The sequence below is a fragment of the Halichoeres trimaculatus genome, unplaced genomic scaffold, assembly GCF_033239565.1.
Source record: "Halichoeres trimaculatus isolate MK-OKI-2021-1 unplaced genomic scaffold, fHalTri1.1 fHalTri1_scaffold_6, whole genome shotgun sequence".
Taxonomy (NCBI): Eukaryota; Metazoa; Chordata; class Actinopteri; order Labriformes; family Labridae; genus Halichoeres; species Halichoeres trimaculatus.
In genome coordinates this window covers 24,292,146-24,308,307 of record NW_027437184.1, presented here as the reverse complement: position 1 = coordinate 24,308,307, position 16,162 = coordinate 24,292,146, and the positions used below count along the sequence as shown (strand labels likewise).

The 16,162-nt window shown below is 38.7% G+C and overlaps 1 protein-coding gene across 3 annotated transcripts in view; it reads left to right on the top strand.

Annotated features, from left to right (window-relative positions):
- gabrb4 (gamma-aminobutyric acid type A receptor subunit beta4) overlaps nt 1-16,162 on the top strand; it is a 354,886-nt gene that overhangs the window by 317,602 nt on the left and 21,122 nt on the right. For all 3 annotated transcript variants that reach the window (XM_074672397.1, XM_074672398.1, XM_074672396.1), the window contains exon 4: nt 4,231-4,451. In XM_074672397.1, coding sequence (XP_074528498.1) covers nt 4,231-4,451 — 221 coding nt within the window. The remainder of the gene's footprint in view (nt 1-4,230; nt 4,452-16,162) is intronic.

Here is a 16,162-nt window from a genome sequence, read left to right as displayed (position 1 = left end):
ATACCCATCTGTCTGAGAAGTTAAGTTTTAATTAGTTATTAAATGTCAAAATGGGGTAAGGCGCTTTGATTTACAGCTCTGTTGTCAGACGTTGCTCCTGTAGCACCGAGTTCGCTGCATCTTTGACGTTTTATTGGGATGATAAATGTGTGCTTGGTTACTGGAGAGGGCTCGGCATCAATCAGACTCTTGCCTGAATCCTCCTCACAGCACAGTATGTCGCCACGGTGGATTATTTTGGCTTCATTTTTGTGCGATGCTGGAGGAGTTTTAGACTCATTGTCTATCTTCATTAGTAGTCAGTGATTTCAGCCTCTACTTTTTTTTTTCATACAAACCAAATCTGCTCAACTTACAATTTTTATGTACAGGTTATAATATCATAAAGTCATGTTCCAGGTTGAAGCTACATCAGAAAATCTGATAAATTTTTACTTTTTCAAGGTTTTCCCATCTGCAACTAAAAACAACAATGTATATTAAACCCAATAGGGAGTAAGACCCTTTATGGAGTCTAACACTTGGAAGTTTCTCTTTTAGCCCCGCCCCCTTCACATACCACCATGTTCGCACTCAGCAAAGTAGAACAAGAATCATGTGCCCGACCAAAAATGTACATGATCTCCCTCACTGACTAACAACAGTTTCCAGTTTTGTTGCACTAAATAGTCCCAGCAGTGATGGACAAAAACTTAAAGCAGCTCTGAGGAGGATGTGTTTACCTGAACTGCCTCGCCACCTTCTGGCCTGGAGTCTTACGCACACTGTCGTGAAGACATGACTTTTAACACGGCGTGTGTTTCTGTATGAACACATTTTCTTTGTTCAACACAACTTTTTACTGGATACAGGGTAAGGTATTTATCAGTGCATTTACGTAGTGCTACTGTGTCAAACGTGACAACAAGCAAATGCTGTAAGTTTGTACCGTACATCAGTAACTGTCTAATTGTAGCCCTTCTAGCAGCCCGGTGCTATGACATATCTGTTGGCTAACGTAACAACAAACAAACTTTTGTCAGTTTGTACAGCAGTTTAATAGCTGACTGCTGACAACCCAGTGTTCTGAGACATGTCATAATGTGTATGTTAGTAAATCTCAGTCATGTCCTGCCAGTCATCTACCAAGCAGAGCTAACGTAACCTCACTCTTCATTTTATTGATAGACTCTCAAGTTTGAACAGACCACTGCAGAATAACTGCTGACAGTGGGAACTTTATCACCAAGAGCTTAGCCCCTGTGTTAGCCTTTAGCTTGGGCTGTATCACTCTCCTGTTTATCTTTCTTCTGCTCTTCTGTCTTTTTTTCTGTCTGACAGTTAGGCTACTGTGTCCACCATCACTACAAAACTAATCACAGAAATCGTTTTCAGCAGAGAAAAACACAGATGTATCTCCCCACTACCAAACTTCATCAGCTGATGTGGTGTCGTCATAGAGACTTTGATGTGCTGAGAACCAATATAGTCCTGCTCAGTCCAATCGTAAAGCTAAGAAGTAGCATTTTGAAATAGCCTTTATTGGTGTTGATAATCTCACTTTAAAGTGTGGATTATCATCAGGCACATATCTAGAAGGGAATTTTTTTTTTTTAAGATCACTTTTAAACTCCTCACAGCCCCTTTAACAAATCTTTCTCGTGGATAAAACCTCAAATTTGATTTTGATGATTAACTTTTTCTCAGAGTGCTTTAATCTTGCACTGCTGATAATTTGGTGGAAGTGAAGTCCATCCACAGCTCTGTATGTTAGCCGTTGTTTTGTGTTGTTTGCGAATACTCAGGAGCGCAGGCTGAGGTTTGAAAAAGGCAGTATGGCTACTGTCTTAGCTGTGACATCACTCTTTTAGTGCTCTCTTTATTTCACTCAGCGTGACATCAAGCAGCTTACGGTGTATGTCACATGGTGAGGCTGCTTCAATGGTTCCTCTTTTCTTTTGTTTGATTTTATTTTTCTTGTTGCTTTGTTTGTCTTTTTTGTTTGTTGTTTTTTCTTTCTCTCTATTTTTAGCCTTTTTTAATCTCATTTCTTTTTCTCTGTCTTGCTCTGTTTTTGTCCGTCATGCTTTTGTTCTTGAAACAATGAAATAATTTCAACCCTGTCGAACCAGCAGTAGACTGTATGAATTTGTTGCTGATATCTTTTAAACCTCTTGAAATGATCTCATCTTGGTCGAAGAGAAAGGGACATGCTGAGTGAACACGTGTGATATGGTATTTATGAGGGTTTACAAAGTTTTCATGGATTAGTAAAAAATCCCACCAAATGACAAAGCTAATGTCTGCTCTTCTTTGTGATTGCCACGTTACATAGTTAATGTTTCTTCCCCTAATAACTGTCAAAAAAAGGTGGTTGTTTACGTAGTGTTAAAAACATCATGGGAGGAATCACCGTTCTGAGTAGATAAACTAAGTTAGTGCGTGTAGAACAGAAGTTCAGGTAGTTTGACTGCACACTTGCAGTGATGTATTATCTGTCAGGCATTATATCTCTACTTAAGCATTTTTTCTTTGTTGGGAGCAGTGTTACAGAGAAGTCCTAACACCGCTATATTTGTTGGTTTGCTGCCCATGTCCCCACACACAAACGCTGAGCTGTGGAGTTTTTCTGATTGTATGTAAAAATAAAAAAAGCTCAACAATTTTCTTGATGATCACAGCAGATACTTTTTTCCAGTGCTTGCTCGTATGTGATTTCCTCTTTCGTTATATTTGCATTAAACTGGTTAAATTAAAGTCATGGTTTGACTTGGACAAAGTTGAAACACATTTAAAGACAATGAAATAAGTTTATGCTCTCATTTAAGTTTAAAGACCTAGATATTTACATAACATCAAACAAAAACAGTAAAAAAAAGTATTTTAGAAACACACTTCTTTGAGTATTAAATCTGAACAAACTGTCTCATATAAATGTACTCAAGGAAAGGATTCAATAACTTTTGGTGGAGACATTTTGCATCTTTGAAAGCTGCTTGCTTTGTGTTGAGTACTGCTTTCCGTTCAGGGGTAACATCTATGAGAGAATCCTGCAGCCATTATTTATTTTACAGTGAGGAGCAGTAATGTTGAAGGGTACCACAAAGACAAAGACAAAGACAAACCTGCTTTTAAAATCATAAGTGTTCTACTTCATGGACCTTACAGGATTTCATAAAATGCAAATAATCTACAAAGCAAAAAACAGACATCAACAAAAGAGAGGTCAAAATTAAAGGGAAAATCAAAATTTAAGAATGTATTGGAGTTTTGTTTTCTTTCTTTCTTTCTTTCTTTCTTTCTTTCTTTCTTTCTTTCTTTCTTTCTTTCTTTCTTTCTTTCTTTCTTTTGAAAAAGGCCACCCAGGTTGGATGTCAAGCATATTGTTATTGTCACCAACACTTTAGTCTTACTTTAATGTCATACTCCCTTTCAGCAAACTGTCTGCTACAATTTGGTGTTAGTTGCAGGTTTGTATAATAATTTGTTACCTGACAGTGTTGAAAATTATGATGACCCAGAACATATTTCATATTCTGGATCTAAGTATCCAGATTATTGCCAGGATCTGGATCGTACTTTTACATCTGTCAGAAATTATTGTGACCTTGTGTTGTATTGTTTTGCAAAGCAATCTGACCATTTATCATGGAGGTATATACACATATGGTGAAAACAGCCCTATCTCTCAAAGGTCTTGGGTCCAGACAGTGATCCGGATCACCTCCAAAATTTAATCAGTTATTCTTTGTCCCATTTTGAACATTACCTGAAAATTTCATCAAGCTCTGGTCGTTAGTTTTTGTGTTACATTGTTCACAGACAAACAAACAAACAAACAAACTCCCCCCCCAAAAAATACTCTCCTTGACAGAGGTTTTGGTGCCTTTTTTTCACAGGGAATTAAATTGGAAGCTCAAAGAGAAAGCTTTGTTAATAAAACAAACACAAGAATAAAATAAAGTTTTTTACATCTATGAATACTTTTTTTATTTGAAAGGAAGATGCAATTTGTGATATCAATGTAAAGCACTAAACCAATGGATTTCTGATTTAACACATTTCCTTGTTGCTCGTCCTGTCTTACTGTGGGTGAATGGGATTCTGGGTCTTTTGACGGCATTATTGTGGTCATGACTTACTGAAATCTTAACATGAAATTGTTTATTTAGAGATGGTTATAAGGAATACAAGGAATGGACTGATATATTTTTCCTCTGAGACTAAAGACGAGTTCTTCTCCCTCTCCAGGACTACACCATCACTATGTATTTCCAGCAGAGTTGGCGAGATAAGCGTTTGGCGTACGGCGAGCTGAATCTGAACCTGACTCTGGACAACCGTGTAGCAGACCAGCTGTGGCTCCCTGACACCTACTTCCTTAATGACAAGAAGTCCTTTCTTCATGGTGTGACAGTCAAAAACCGGATGATCCGCCTGCACCCTGACGGCACCGTGTTATACGGGCTGAGGTAAGAGCGGTGCAAAGGCTGCTTTATTTCAGATATACTATATATACAGATATATGTCTTGTTATGTGCATTGATTTTATACTCTCTGTGTGGTTCCCCTGGAGGTTTATATCAGCATTTCTCCTTTTTAATATGTTCGTAATCAATACTGTATAATTTTGCTGTTTTCCATCCTGTTTGGTTTCATCTTAATATCAGCATTTTTCTTCCAGAGGGACTTAAAAACCTCACAGCGGCTGCAATTTTCATAAAAAATGAACAAATAAAAAAACAATGAATTTTCAAATAGTAACTTTATGTGCAGATATTCAATGTTTTTTTTTTTATTCATACATCTCTATCCCTATCATCCCTATTTGATCTAAAACAGGATTAGAAAAAGCTCAAAGAAATCGTCAGCCCAAGACAAAACAGGAGCACTTCACTGCCGTTGGAAAAGTAGGAGTTATTTTTGTCATAGTCATGATATCTTTTTATTAGCCTTTCTTTGTAATAAATCTCTGTCATGAGGCATTAAAATAACAAGTGAAAGTTTGATAAGTTGTGATCACATGTAGCGCCAGAAAAACAAGATCAGTGCTGCTAGTATTTGGTCCTGAGGCAGGATGAGTTACGACAGATGTATTTTTGGCAGCGACAAACAGACTTTATTTATAAAGCTGATTGTCTACAAAGTTTTATGTCTGATTCAGGACAAACAATAATAATATTTTACAAGGAGAAAGGTCCATGAAATCCAAACTTCATTGCCCCAGAAAGGATAAAACAGGTTCCAAATGCTTCCCACCTTAATGTCCCAGATCACTGTGACAAACCAGACGAGTCAGCCGTCAGTGAGTGTGCACACAGGGACCCATCTGAAAGCCTTCAGGGACGTCTAAAAGTAGGAGAAATGTCCTGAGGTCTGTTCAAACTCCGAGCTCTTTGCTGCTTTTCTTAACACAAGTTATTAAAATAAAGTATTTTGATGGTGCTGGGAACACATTTTTGTTCCATGAATAAAAGAAACCGGCAGTGACAGGGAGTAGATCATATGAGCTGATGAAATATTAATGCAGTAATCAGTATTCACAAACTCTGAATTACAGAATTGGTGCCGACACAAAAGGAGATATGATGGCTGAAGTTTTTCTTTTTCCTTTTGATGATTCTTTGGGAGGCAGAGCAGAAACACAGTCTCACTGCTGCTGAAGGTGTCTGCAGACGTCTTTACCCTCTCTGACAGTTGGCCTGGTAATGGAGGTGTGCGACCGTGAAGAAACACGGTGTCGCTGTACAAAGTGTCTGTTTGGTTGTGCTTCTGTCCAGCTACGTCATGGCAGCCAGTCTCTCATTTATCCTGCAGGCAGCTGTCAATAACATTATTAGAAAGGAATAGTCCATTCATGTTCTTACTTAATGTGTATACACGTATAATTTTTTTTAGCATTTTAGAGGGATGTTGCATTGTTTTAAAGTGACATAAAACCCCTAACCTATCTGACTTTCAAATTTACTTGTGCTCTGATGATGTTCATGTTTGTAAATCACATTTCTACAAAGAACAAAGCAGGCGATAAAAACAGGGTGTGTTTCGGGAGTGGCTTCCTACGGCTAAAACAAAGGGGATCCCTCAGGTGGTTCAGTCCTCAGTAAAACAGGGTCTTAGGTTGATTCAAAGCAAACATTTATCCTTACGCAAAGTCTAAAGGCTCTTGTGTCAGTACCAGTGTCCACGTTTCCAACAGACCTGTCAATCATGACATCACATCCTGTCTTTATAGTGCTGAGTAACGCGCTGATTAAACTTCTCTGTAAAAATGATCGCCTGGACATTAATGAGCATGACAAAACAAGATGTAATGACTTGTGATGGGTACTGAATCAGGTACTTTTATAGGTACCAACCAAATTCTGTCTATAGCACTTAGTAACGTTTCACGTGAAATAAAACAATCCCTTTTTTTTTTTTTTTTTGCAATAGTCTTTTTATTAGGAATAGCACAGTTTGTTTTCCATTACACAAAGCTTTCAGTATCCATCAGACTAGTACAAAAAGTCTGAGTGACTTTTTTCCATTATACTTTGCCAGATTTTTTTTTCCCCTTTAAGTCCTTTCAATATACACTATAACATGAACCACAGATCCGGGGAGCTCACCACTTCTAGATCAAATAAAAAAAAAAGGTAAAAGAACAATGTGTAGAGGGTTTAACTTAACAATTAATAATTAAAGTCAGTTAGAGTCTGATCTTGCATGTTTTACATACTCAATCCATTTAGACCACATATTACAAAACTTTTCTTGTACTCTGAGGAAAAATGTTATCTTTTCCATGATATGGATCCCATGCACAATTTTCATCCATTCCCAGACCTCTATGGTGGGTCGATCTGCTGTCAACCATTTCCTCAGTATGGCTTTTTTACTAGCTGCCAATAGTATACCAAGTAACTTTTTTATTGTTCGTATTACAACTTACAGACAATAAATCACCAAAGTACACAGTTTCACACTTAAAAGGAATGTATAATCCAAACACATTACTAATATGTTGATGAATCAGCTCCTTCAGACCCACAAAGTCTCCAACAAGCATTGCCACTTCCTTGATGTCTTTTCTGAACAGGGGTAACAAAAAAATCTCACCACATTTTTCCAACAAAACTTGCGCCATATATTTGACACTGTTGATATCCACTGTAACTGGCATTTTTTTTTTTGCTACCTTAACGTACCCTTTCTGACTGTGAGACTGGAAGAGTCTGCAATTTTCCATACTGGACATGATCACAGCATTGCAGATTTATATATAGAGAAATAAATATATTAAATCGAAAAACAGACTTTATAACTAAACAAATTAAGATTTAATATGTAGCCGGTCAGCAGAGAGAGCTTTCAGCTTCACTCAGGGTAGCTTTTGCGCTGGACATGATGTCATATAGTCTGCATCTTTAAATGACAAGTTTTAAGTAACAATTAGCAACCACCCTTTCATTTAAAACACAATCCATCTTGACTAAAAAAAAAACAAGATGGTGAAAAAAACATGATGAACTGAGAAATTAAAAAAAAAACCCTTAAACCTCAGAGAAGGAGCTCAGAAACCAAGGGCTGATGGTTGCTTCATCGACTTCGTATAGAGTCTATATTACGGATATAAGACTCCACATGTATGTGCCTCCACCAAATACAGCTGGTGTAAACAGGATCAGCTTCAAGCCAGACTGGAAGCAGATCCAGTCTACACCACCTGGTCTGAGTAAACACACCCAGCTGTACCTCTGCACATCCACCCTCCCCTTAAAATGCCAAGCTGGACCATGTATAGAGTAAAATGGACCTGTGCCAGAAGAAAATGGCATTACACCTGCATTTGCACCTCTGCTGGCTGTGAGCCTACATGAAAGAGAAAGCTGAGACATTGCTGAGGACACTAACATTCCTCCAACATCTCATTTTGAAGCACACTGCATAGAGCTTTACAGCTAGCATCACACACTGCAGTTATAGTAAAAGGCAGATGGTGTTGAGCCCTTGGATCTGTCCTCGCTGTTTTTTCTGCAGCATACAGTAATTAGAAGCAGTGCATAATCTGCATGCCGTGGTGATTCCAGGACCTTTACAGTCCTCCTGTAAGTGTGCAATTAAACTGCTTTGTTCGAATGTTTGACTTTGCCCAAGGGTTGTGTGGACATTTTTTTCTAGATGAAAAGCATAACAATAAATGTTGTACTCGCCGTTCATTTGAGTGTTTCGCCTCTTAAGTTCGACCACTTGAGGTTTTTGTTGCCTTAAATGCATTTTCTTGTGCAGACCGCCTGTTCGAATCCGTCCCCAGTGCTACTCTCGAGCACAGTAAAATGCAAACTGTGGACAATCACATTACACACACTGCTGCGCCTGGTGCTGCGCTCTCACCTCTCCACTCACTGTGAAATGTGCTGAGACTGCTGCTGTTTGTACCTTTTCTTTTAGCCTTTATTTACCTTGATATCCAGTGCTTACAGATACTTGAGTTTGAGCTGAACTTTGTTAATCGCTTATTACTACTGTCGTAATCAATTTAAGTGCTTCCTCACTTCCTCTCTGTCATCACTTTGCCCTTTTTAGTTTTAACCATCTCTTTTTCAGCATCAGATCTAACAACATCAAAAAAATTCTGTTACTGAACCCAGATTGTAACACTTTTACCATGATTACTTTTTTTCAGACAGAGAAAAAGGTTGTGGTGGTGTGTTGGTAAACAGGACTGAAGGTGAAATGTTTAGACCAGGGGTTGCCAGCCTGTGGCTTGTGAGCCACATGTGGCTCTTGGCCTTTCGGTGTGTGGCTTTTCGATCCATTCATAAAAAATATACATGTATTGTACATGTATTGTTATGAATAATGGTGTGTCAATCAATCTAAAACATTGATATATTGATGCCAACCTTGGGATACTTGGGTGATGAGATTGATACTTAAGTTTCAGTTTCTTTTCTCTACATGTGCTCCTCTCAAACCCTCATGTGCTAATAGCAATAGATAGATAGATAGATAGATAGATAGATAGATAGATAGATAGATAGATAGATAGATAGATAGATAGATAGATAGAACTTTTTTGTCTTCTGCAGTAAAAACAGAAATTTGTCTTTGACACGGCTCCAAGTTTAAACACACAAACTCAAAAATTCTCGTTTTGAAAATTGTAAATGTATTGATTTTCATTTTATATCATTTGGTGTCTGTGTGAGAGGAAGTGAGTTTGTACATGTGTGATGTGGCTTTTTGTAGAACCATGGTAATTTTTCTGACTGGTTGGCCACCCCTGGTTTAGACACAGCGAGTGTTTGAGAGAAGAGTGTCGGGGAGGCGTGCATCAAAGAGCAGAGGGCAGGAGTCAGACCCATGAATACTACGTTGAGGATTTTAGCCTCTGTATATGAGCCGTCTGCTCTACGAACAGAGTAAACCAGCAGACTATGAATTTTTTATGATTATTCTAAATGGATAGTTTGGATAGACGCTTTAAATTCATATCCGGAGTCTTGGTCAACTACCCAGAATTAATGATGTTTTGAAAGCTTGGCTTGAATTTAATTTCTGTACGTTTAAGATGTCCAAGAGACAGATTTTAATCGTTTGCTTTTTCTTTCTGTTTGGAGAGGAGGGCGCTGGCTGGGTCTAAAGACCGCTGAGCGCTGCAGAAGTTGCAGGACAGTGTCTGGGTGTTGCAAACAAATGAATCTGCTCCAAACGTCAATAACAGAAGTATGTGTCAGTCGGAAGTGTCCGGCCCGGTGTGAATGATGGAGCAGCTTTTTTTCTAACTTGCCAGTGAGTCGAGAGGCTGAATCATCGTTAGTGAGCTGACAATCCAGTCTGGTATAGTGCATCGGCTCCTGAGAGCTTTGAGAGCTTTTTTGAGCTCAGCTTTGTCCAGATGGTGCTTTCTCTCTTCCCGGTCCTGTGAATGTGCTCTCTCGTGTTCCTCTGTTTGTGAAAGCGTGGAGTAGTACTATGATCCTCTTTAGTAAGCCAGACACCTCACAGACAGGGATACGGGAGCAGACTGTGTAGGTGTCAAAACTATTGCTCACATATCTGAAAGCCTCGCTCGCGGTCTGTAGTGCAGAGCCTCTGGGATCCACCTCCACACTGCTTTAGTTCTCACGTAATGTTGGCACGATTCACAGTCTGGAGCTGGAAGAGGCCTGTAGAAATGAGCGGACTGCACCTTTCATTGTTGGATCCAAAGCTCCTTTTTCCTCAGGCTTCAGGCCTAAACTCTGTGTCTTAATTTCATTTCCTTTAAAGTGAGACTGGAGTTGTTACTTTTGCAGCCACTCACTCTGAATTTGGGCATCAGACTCCTGTGTGGAGTTGATGTCGTCACGTTGATCATGCTTGTTAAAACTGTCCATAGGTGTTTGTCTCTCCATGTTTACTCTGTGGTTGGCTGGTCAATGGCAGCTCCAGCCCACCTGTAAATGAGAGCAGAAGAAAAAGAATAGATGTTGTTAGCTTTTAAACCATTCTTTTAAGGGGGCCCTTAGCCTGGTGGTGCGTAGGCCACACCCCATGTGGTTTGCCCTTGAGCTGGTGGCCCAGTTTCAAATCTGAACCATAGACTGTAAAAAAAATGGACGTCCACTCACTCGGCTCGAAGTGAGGTCTCCACGAAAAAAAAACTGCTCCCCCTGGTGGCTGGCTGCTTTACATGTTAAAAATCCGGCTTCCCAGTCATTCCAGATGGGCTGTGGTTAAACTTTAAAAGATTAATACACCTAGTAGAAATGTTTCTCACATCCAATTGTTGTGGTGATTTAAAGATATTATTTGGCTGTCTTGTATTCAAGTCCTCTTTTTTTCTGAAACGTTTCATTTTCATTAGTTATAAGAGGTTAAAAACAAGGTTTTACGACACGTTTAATGATGATTGACAGCTGTCGTTATCATGTAATTTTTTTCAGGGATTGTCAAATATGTCGGAAGGCAGAGTCAAGAAGTGATTAGACACAAAGAAAAAAAATATATTATTTTTGTCACCCGGCTCCACTCAGATTCTCCCAGAATCCCTCACAGTCTCTACTGCGCAGACTCTGGCTGCAATTGCTGCCAATGGCTGCGCCTGTGACGGGGGTATTTTGGCTTTAAAACCAAACAATGATAAATGGTGATGCCACACTGTCCACTCTATATACAGTCTATGATCTGAACCTGTGGCATTCCTGCATATCACTCCCCACTCTCACCATGTTTCCTGCTCTTTCTACTCTCCTTAACTCTTAAGAAAATAACTATTATTTTCACACATCCAGCTGTTAACAACAATAGAGGCCGGGGCAATAAACTCAAAAGTGTCAAGGTAGAGAACGAGAAAGCTCAGCCTTTTTTATCAATTTGATTGAAAATTGTTACTATAACTCCTCTGACCTCTTGCATCATTTGGGTAAATCTCCCATATTTAGGTCTCACACGAAACTTACAAGCTTGTCAACAAGCAGTTTTGGAACCTGGAGGCTATAATAGATCAACATAGCCTCTGGGAACAACAGTCAACTTTTCCTGAGTGGTCAGTGGTTAGCAACATTAGGAATGGGTACCGAATTAGGTACTTTCATAGGTATTTCCCACTGAGAACTCAGGACTGGTGTGGGTGCTCCGACTTCCAAGTCAGAAATTCCGACCTCGGGGGGGGGCGCACTCCAGTTGGGCTTTTCCATGCGTAACTCAGAAATTCTGACTTCCAAGTACAAATGGAACACAGCATGAACCCATCCTTGTGACTGTGAGGGAGTGAAATAGTAGGCGATTTTCCATGCTGGACATGAACACAACATTGCAAGTTTATGTATTGAAAAATAAATATGTTGAATTGACAAACTTTAAGATTATTAAATATGTATATATATATATATATATATATATATATATATATATATATATATATATATATATATATATATATATATATATATATATTTTACCACATTAACACACCAAAGTACAGAAAATTGGTGCTATTGAGTACTGATACAGATTGCCAGGTACTAGGTGTCGGTGCCATGATGTTTTGAATGTGAAAAGAACTCATCCCTAAACAACACAAACAGTCCATTCTCTGCTTCTGTTTCGATTGAAAATGTTTACAAAAGAAAAAAAAGCAAGTGGTGTCAAGCGACAGAATCAAAGAGCAGAGTGTTTACTGCACGTATATGCAGATATCCCTGCACATTAGGCTACAAACAGAACCCAGAACATTTCCATGAACAAAATCCTGTCCTGGGCCAACAGATTCTGTCCTTAGTTATAATCTTTTTAAAGTAATCTGAAGTAGAGATTAGTCTTCCATAAAGAAATAACATAGACATAAGGTTGCATAAAAATGTAGCTTCATTAATTTGGTGCACTTGACAATACAACACAGACCTTTAAAGCTGTTGCTGTGGGGCGCAGATGGCCAACTAGCGGTCTAGCAGTCTAGGTCTTACACCATGAGGTTTGCCCTCGAGCGGGTGGCCTGGGTTCGAATCCAGCCTGTCGCCTGTTTCCCGCATGTCTTTCCCTGTTCTTGCCTAGTTTCCTACTCTATCCACTGTCCTGTTCTCTCCAAGTTAAGTCATTTTAAGGCTTGAAAAAAACATCTTTAAAAAAAGCTGTTGTTGTAAAACCAGTAGCTGTGACCTCACATCCCATGGACACATTGGGACACTGGACTTCACTCAGCCACTGCTACATCCTGATGCTTTTCTTACAGATATAAAAGAAGCAGTTAACTTTCCTTTACAAAAACTGAAAGAGTCCCTCACACGGATATGTTACTCACGAAGCCACCTTGTTTAAAACAATGCCAGGTTTCCAACACCACAGATAGATTCAACAACAGACAAAAAACAACCAGTAAAATCTTGCCCAGCTGGGACAGCTGTAATCGGCTCACTTTGTTTGAGTCTTTGGGGGCAGCCTTTTTCCAGACCTGCTTGTAGCGCATATCATGTTAGACAGAGTAAAGTAAAACAGAGTGCTGAGTGTCCTCGTGCAGTGTCTGCTCAAGTCTGAGGCTGCTGCTGCTGCTGACCCTCTCTGCTGGGACTCTAACTTGCTGACCTACATCTGCTGACATTTCCAAATCCCAGCTCCTCGCCGTGAGCCATCCCAACACGTGCCTGCTCACTGATTATTCTCTCCTCACTTGTTAACTGTCACATATAAAGTCCATTTTATTCATAGAAGTGTTTTTTTTCTCCTCTTCCTCTCTGCCTGCCAAGGGGTAAAGAATTCATTTCTGTCCAGGACTCAGAGCTGCTGCCTCTGCAGGAGTTTCTCAGCCTCGCTGTGTGAGCAGCGGTTTTGTCTTTAAGGAGCAGTAACTGAGTGCTGACAGGAGAAGTCTTCCTGTTCCTGATCACATAGGAGCTTGCTTCATCTCAATGGTTCGGGCAGAGATCTGTGGTGTTTCTCCATGTTTTGTTCCTTCTTTATTGTAAAACCAGTAGAGTAAGTCCTCATGCAGATCTGTTGTGTAACAGTATTATACTTTTTGAGACTTCAAATCATTACTTCATGTAAAACAGTATGAACAAATAGGCTCATGAAAATTGCACAGGGCACGAAAGTTCTTTGTTAAGAAATAAAACCATTAAATTAGGGATGCTCCGATCCTGATCAGTGGTATCGGTCATTACTGTATTGGTGTCCCTCAAGGCTCAATCAGTATCAGTAGGACTAGATCCATGGTGCCGATCCAGGCAAACAGCTCTGTGCCTTTTTTTTTTTTTTTTTTTTTTTTTTTTTTACCAGCGCTCTTTGCTACTTGATTTGAAATTTTACCTCTGATGCACTTTCTTTAGTTTTTGCCACATTACCAGTCAACAGGGTATAAAAGTTCACAACTGAAAATAATTTGTTTACATTCTGAAGAATTGTTTTGATAGTAAACATTTAAATATTTCATAGTTTAAATAAATAGTAACTGCAGTAATTCCATAAAGTCATTTTTTGCCTTTTACCCAAAACATTAGTGTTGGGAATTCCGGCTCTTTTTAGAGAGCCGGCTCTTTCGGCTTCAAGCGGCTCTTCAATTTTTTTTATTGCTTAAATTAATCTATTACCAACAATATTGTAAAATTGTATGCAAAATTAATTATTAATGTAAAAAAAAGCATTTTGTTATGTTTTTAGATTTATATACATTGCCTTTATTTACTCACTCTACAGGGTGCTAAAAAATTAATTATAAAATGCAAAAACAAATGTGTAACCATTAACAATTTAACTTTTAGCTTTTTTTTCTATAAAACAATTTAAATAATAACTCAGAATCAGTGGCTCAATAAGAGATTTTAATCTTGCAGACTTTACTCCTTTTCTTGCCGTCACTCATTTTCTGAACTTTACCTTTATAGTGCATTTGTGTTGTTTCCCCCCCCCCCCCCCCCCCCCCCCCCAAAAAAAAAAAAATAATAATAATAATAATAATAATAATAATGAATAGGCTCCAGTGACGTGCAGCTTAAAAAAAAAAAAAAATTGGCTCCCAACCAGGGGCCAGCTTCCATCGTTCACGTTGAAGAGCCCTCTCTTTGAGTTATCTCTTTCACAACAGACACATCACCAGTCTTATCCCACAGTAGGTCATGCAGGTTATTATTTTACACAGCTATTGGATACGTATATGTATCAGTCGATACCAAAGCCAGAGTATTGGTATCGGTTTCAGAACCAGAAAAGTTGGATCGGAGCATCCCTTCATCAAATGATGAGATCGACCATATGATCTGTGTTAAACTCCGAAGTTCAAATGATTCCCCTTTTTTTTTAATCAAGAGATCTCAGTTTGTCTTCCTCTTAATCTTGCTGCTCTTAGATGGCAGGGAGACTCGAGGAATGACTGGTTAAGAAATTTCCTCCCATCATGCTCAACCCACCCTGGTAACCCACTCACTACCCTAATGGCTGTTTAAATAAAAGACTTTAAAAATATTCCCATGATGTTTTCTTTGATGGATTTTATTTAACCCTTATTTTATACATTCCTTCTGGGATACAAAATCTTTTTTTTTACAAGGGAGCTCTGGACACAACAAGTTTAGTTTATAGATTTAGCTGTTTCGATATCTCTCAGGTCACCTTAAGCTTCTTCTCATTGATCGCAGCCTCAGATGATCCATTTTTCATTGACTTTCACTTTATTATCTGAATGTGTTTTTCTAAATTATGTAGAGGACGATCAATAAATTGATACAAGCACCTCTCTATTGATCGACCAAGAGTGAATTCAGAGGTGATTTAGAGAAGATGGTGAAATAATGAGCCCATCAATTTGGAAATCACTTAAAGCTCCAGCAAGGAACTTTATGTTTATGTTGTCTTTGGCGCCCCCGTGAAAAAAAAACAGTATTTCGTATGTTTTTCTCTTTTTGCTGAGGCCGATAGTGGGGGCGGCTTGGGGGAGGGTAGGTAGTATCAGTGTTGTCACTTCTTTAAGCCTGGGTCTGTTAAATATGGCAATACTGAAAGTGTTAGGATGTTACGTACTGTGGTAAATACTGATGAAAGGAGGTGTCCACCTGACGACCCTAATGATATATATATAGCAGTTTATGAATGTCAATAAATCCAGCAGCCCAGAAAAAAACAGCTTTGGCTACTTTGGCTATATATATATATATATATATATATATATATATATATATATATATATATATATATATGTACCAATTTTTGGTTCTCTTTTGTGCTAAAAAATATCAATTTGTTATATATATATATATATTTATAACAAATTGATATTTTTTAGCACAAAAGAGAACCAAAAATTGGTACCGTTGAGTACCAATACCGATTGCCAGGTACCGGGCATCAGTACCGTATTGTTTCAAATGTGAAAGGTACCCATCTTTATCTCTATCTGACCTGTAACAGACAACTTTTGTCCAAACAAGACCGTAACTTTAGATTACTGTTACTGTTACAAACGTGGAAAAGTCAATCAAGACCATTCACAGCATGATGCAGAAGAAAAGGCGTTTCTAACTACGTATGTACACGACAAAATCAGTAGAGATGTAGGAGGTACCACCTTTTCCACAGGGGGCGCCAATACACAGACAGTTCCTCACAGGAGATTCAGATGATTTCTAAATGAAATAGTATCATGTGAATAGACTTCTCTATGAGTTACATTAAATAAATCTCATCCACAGAATTTGCTTTTTTTAAATGAAGACAACAACTCCCA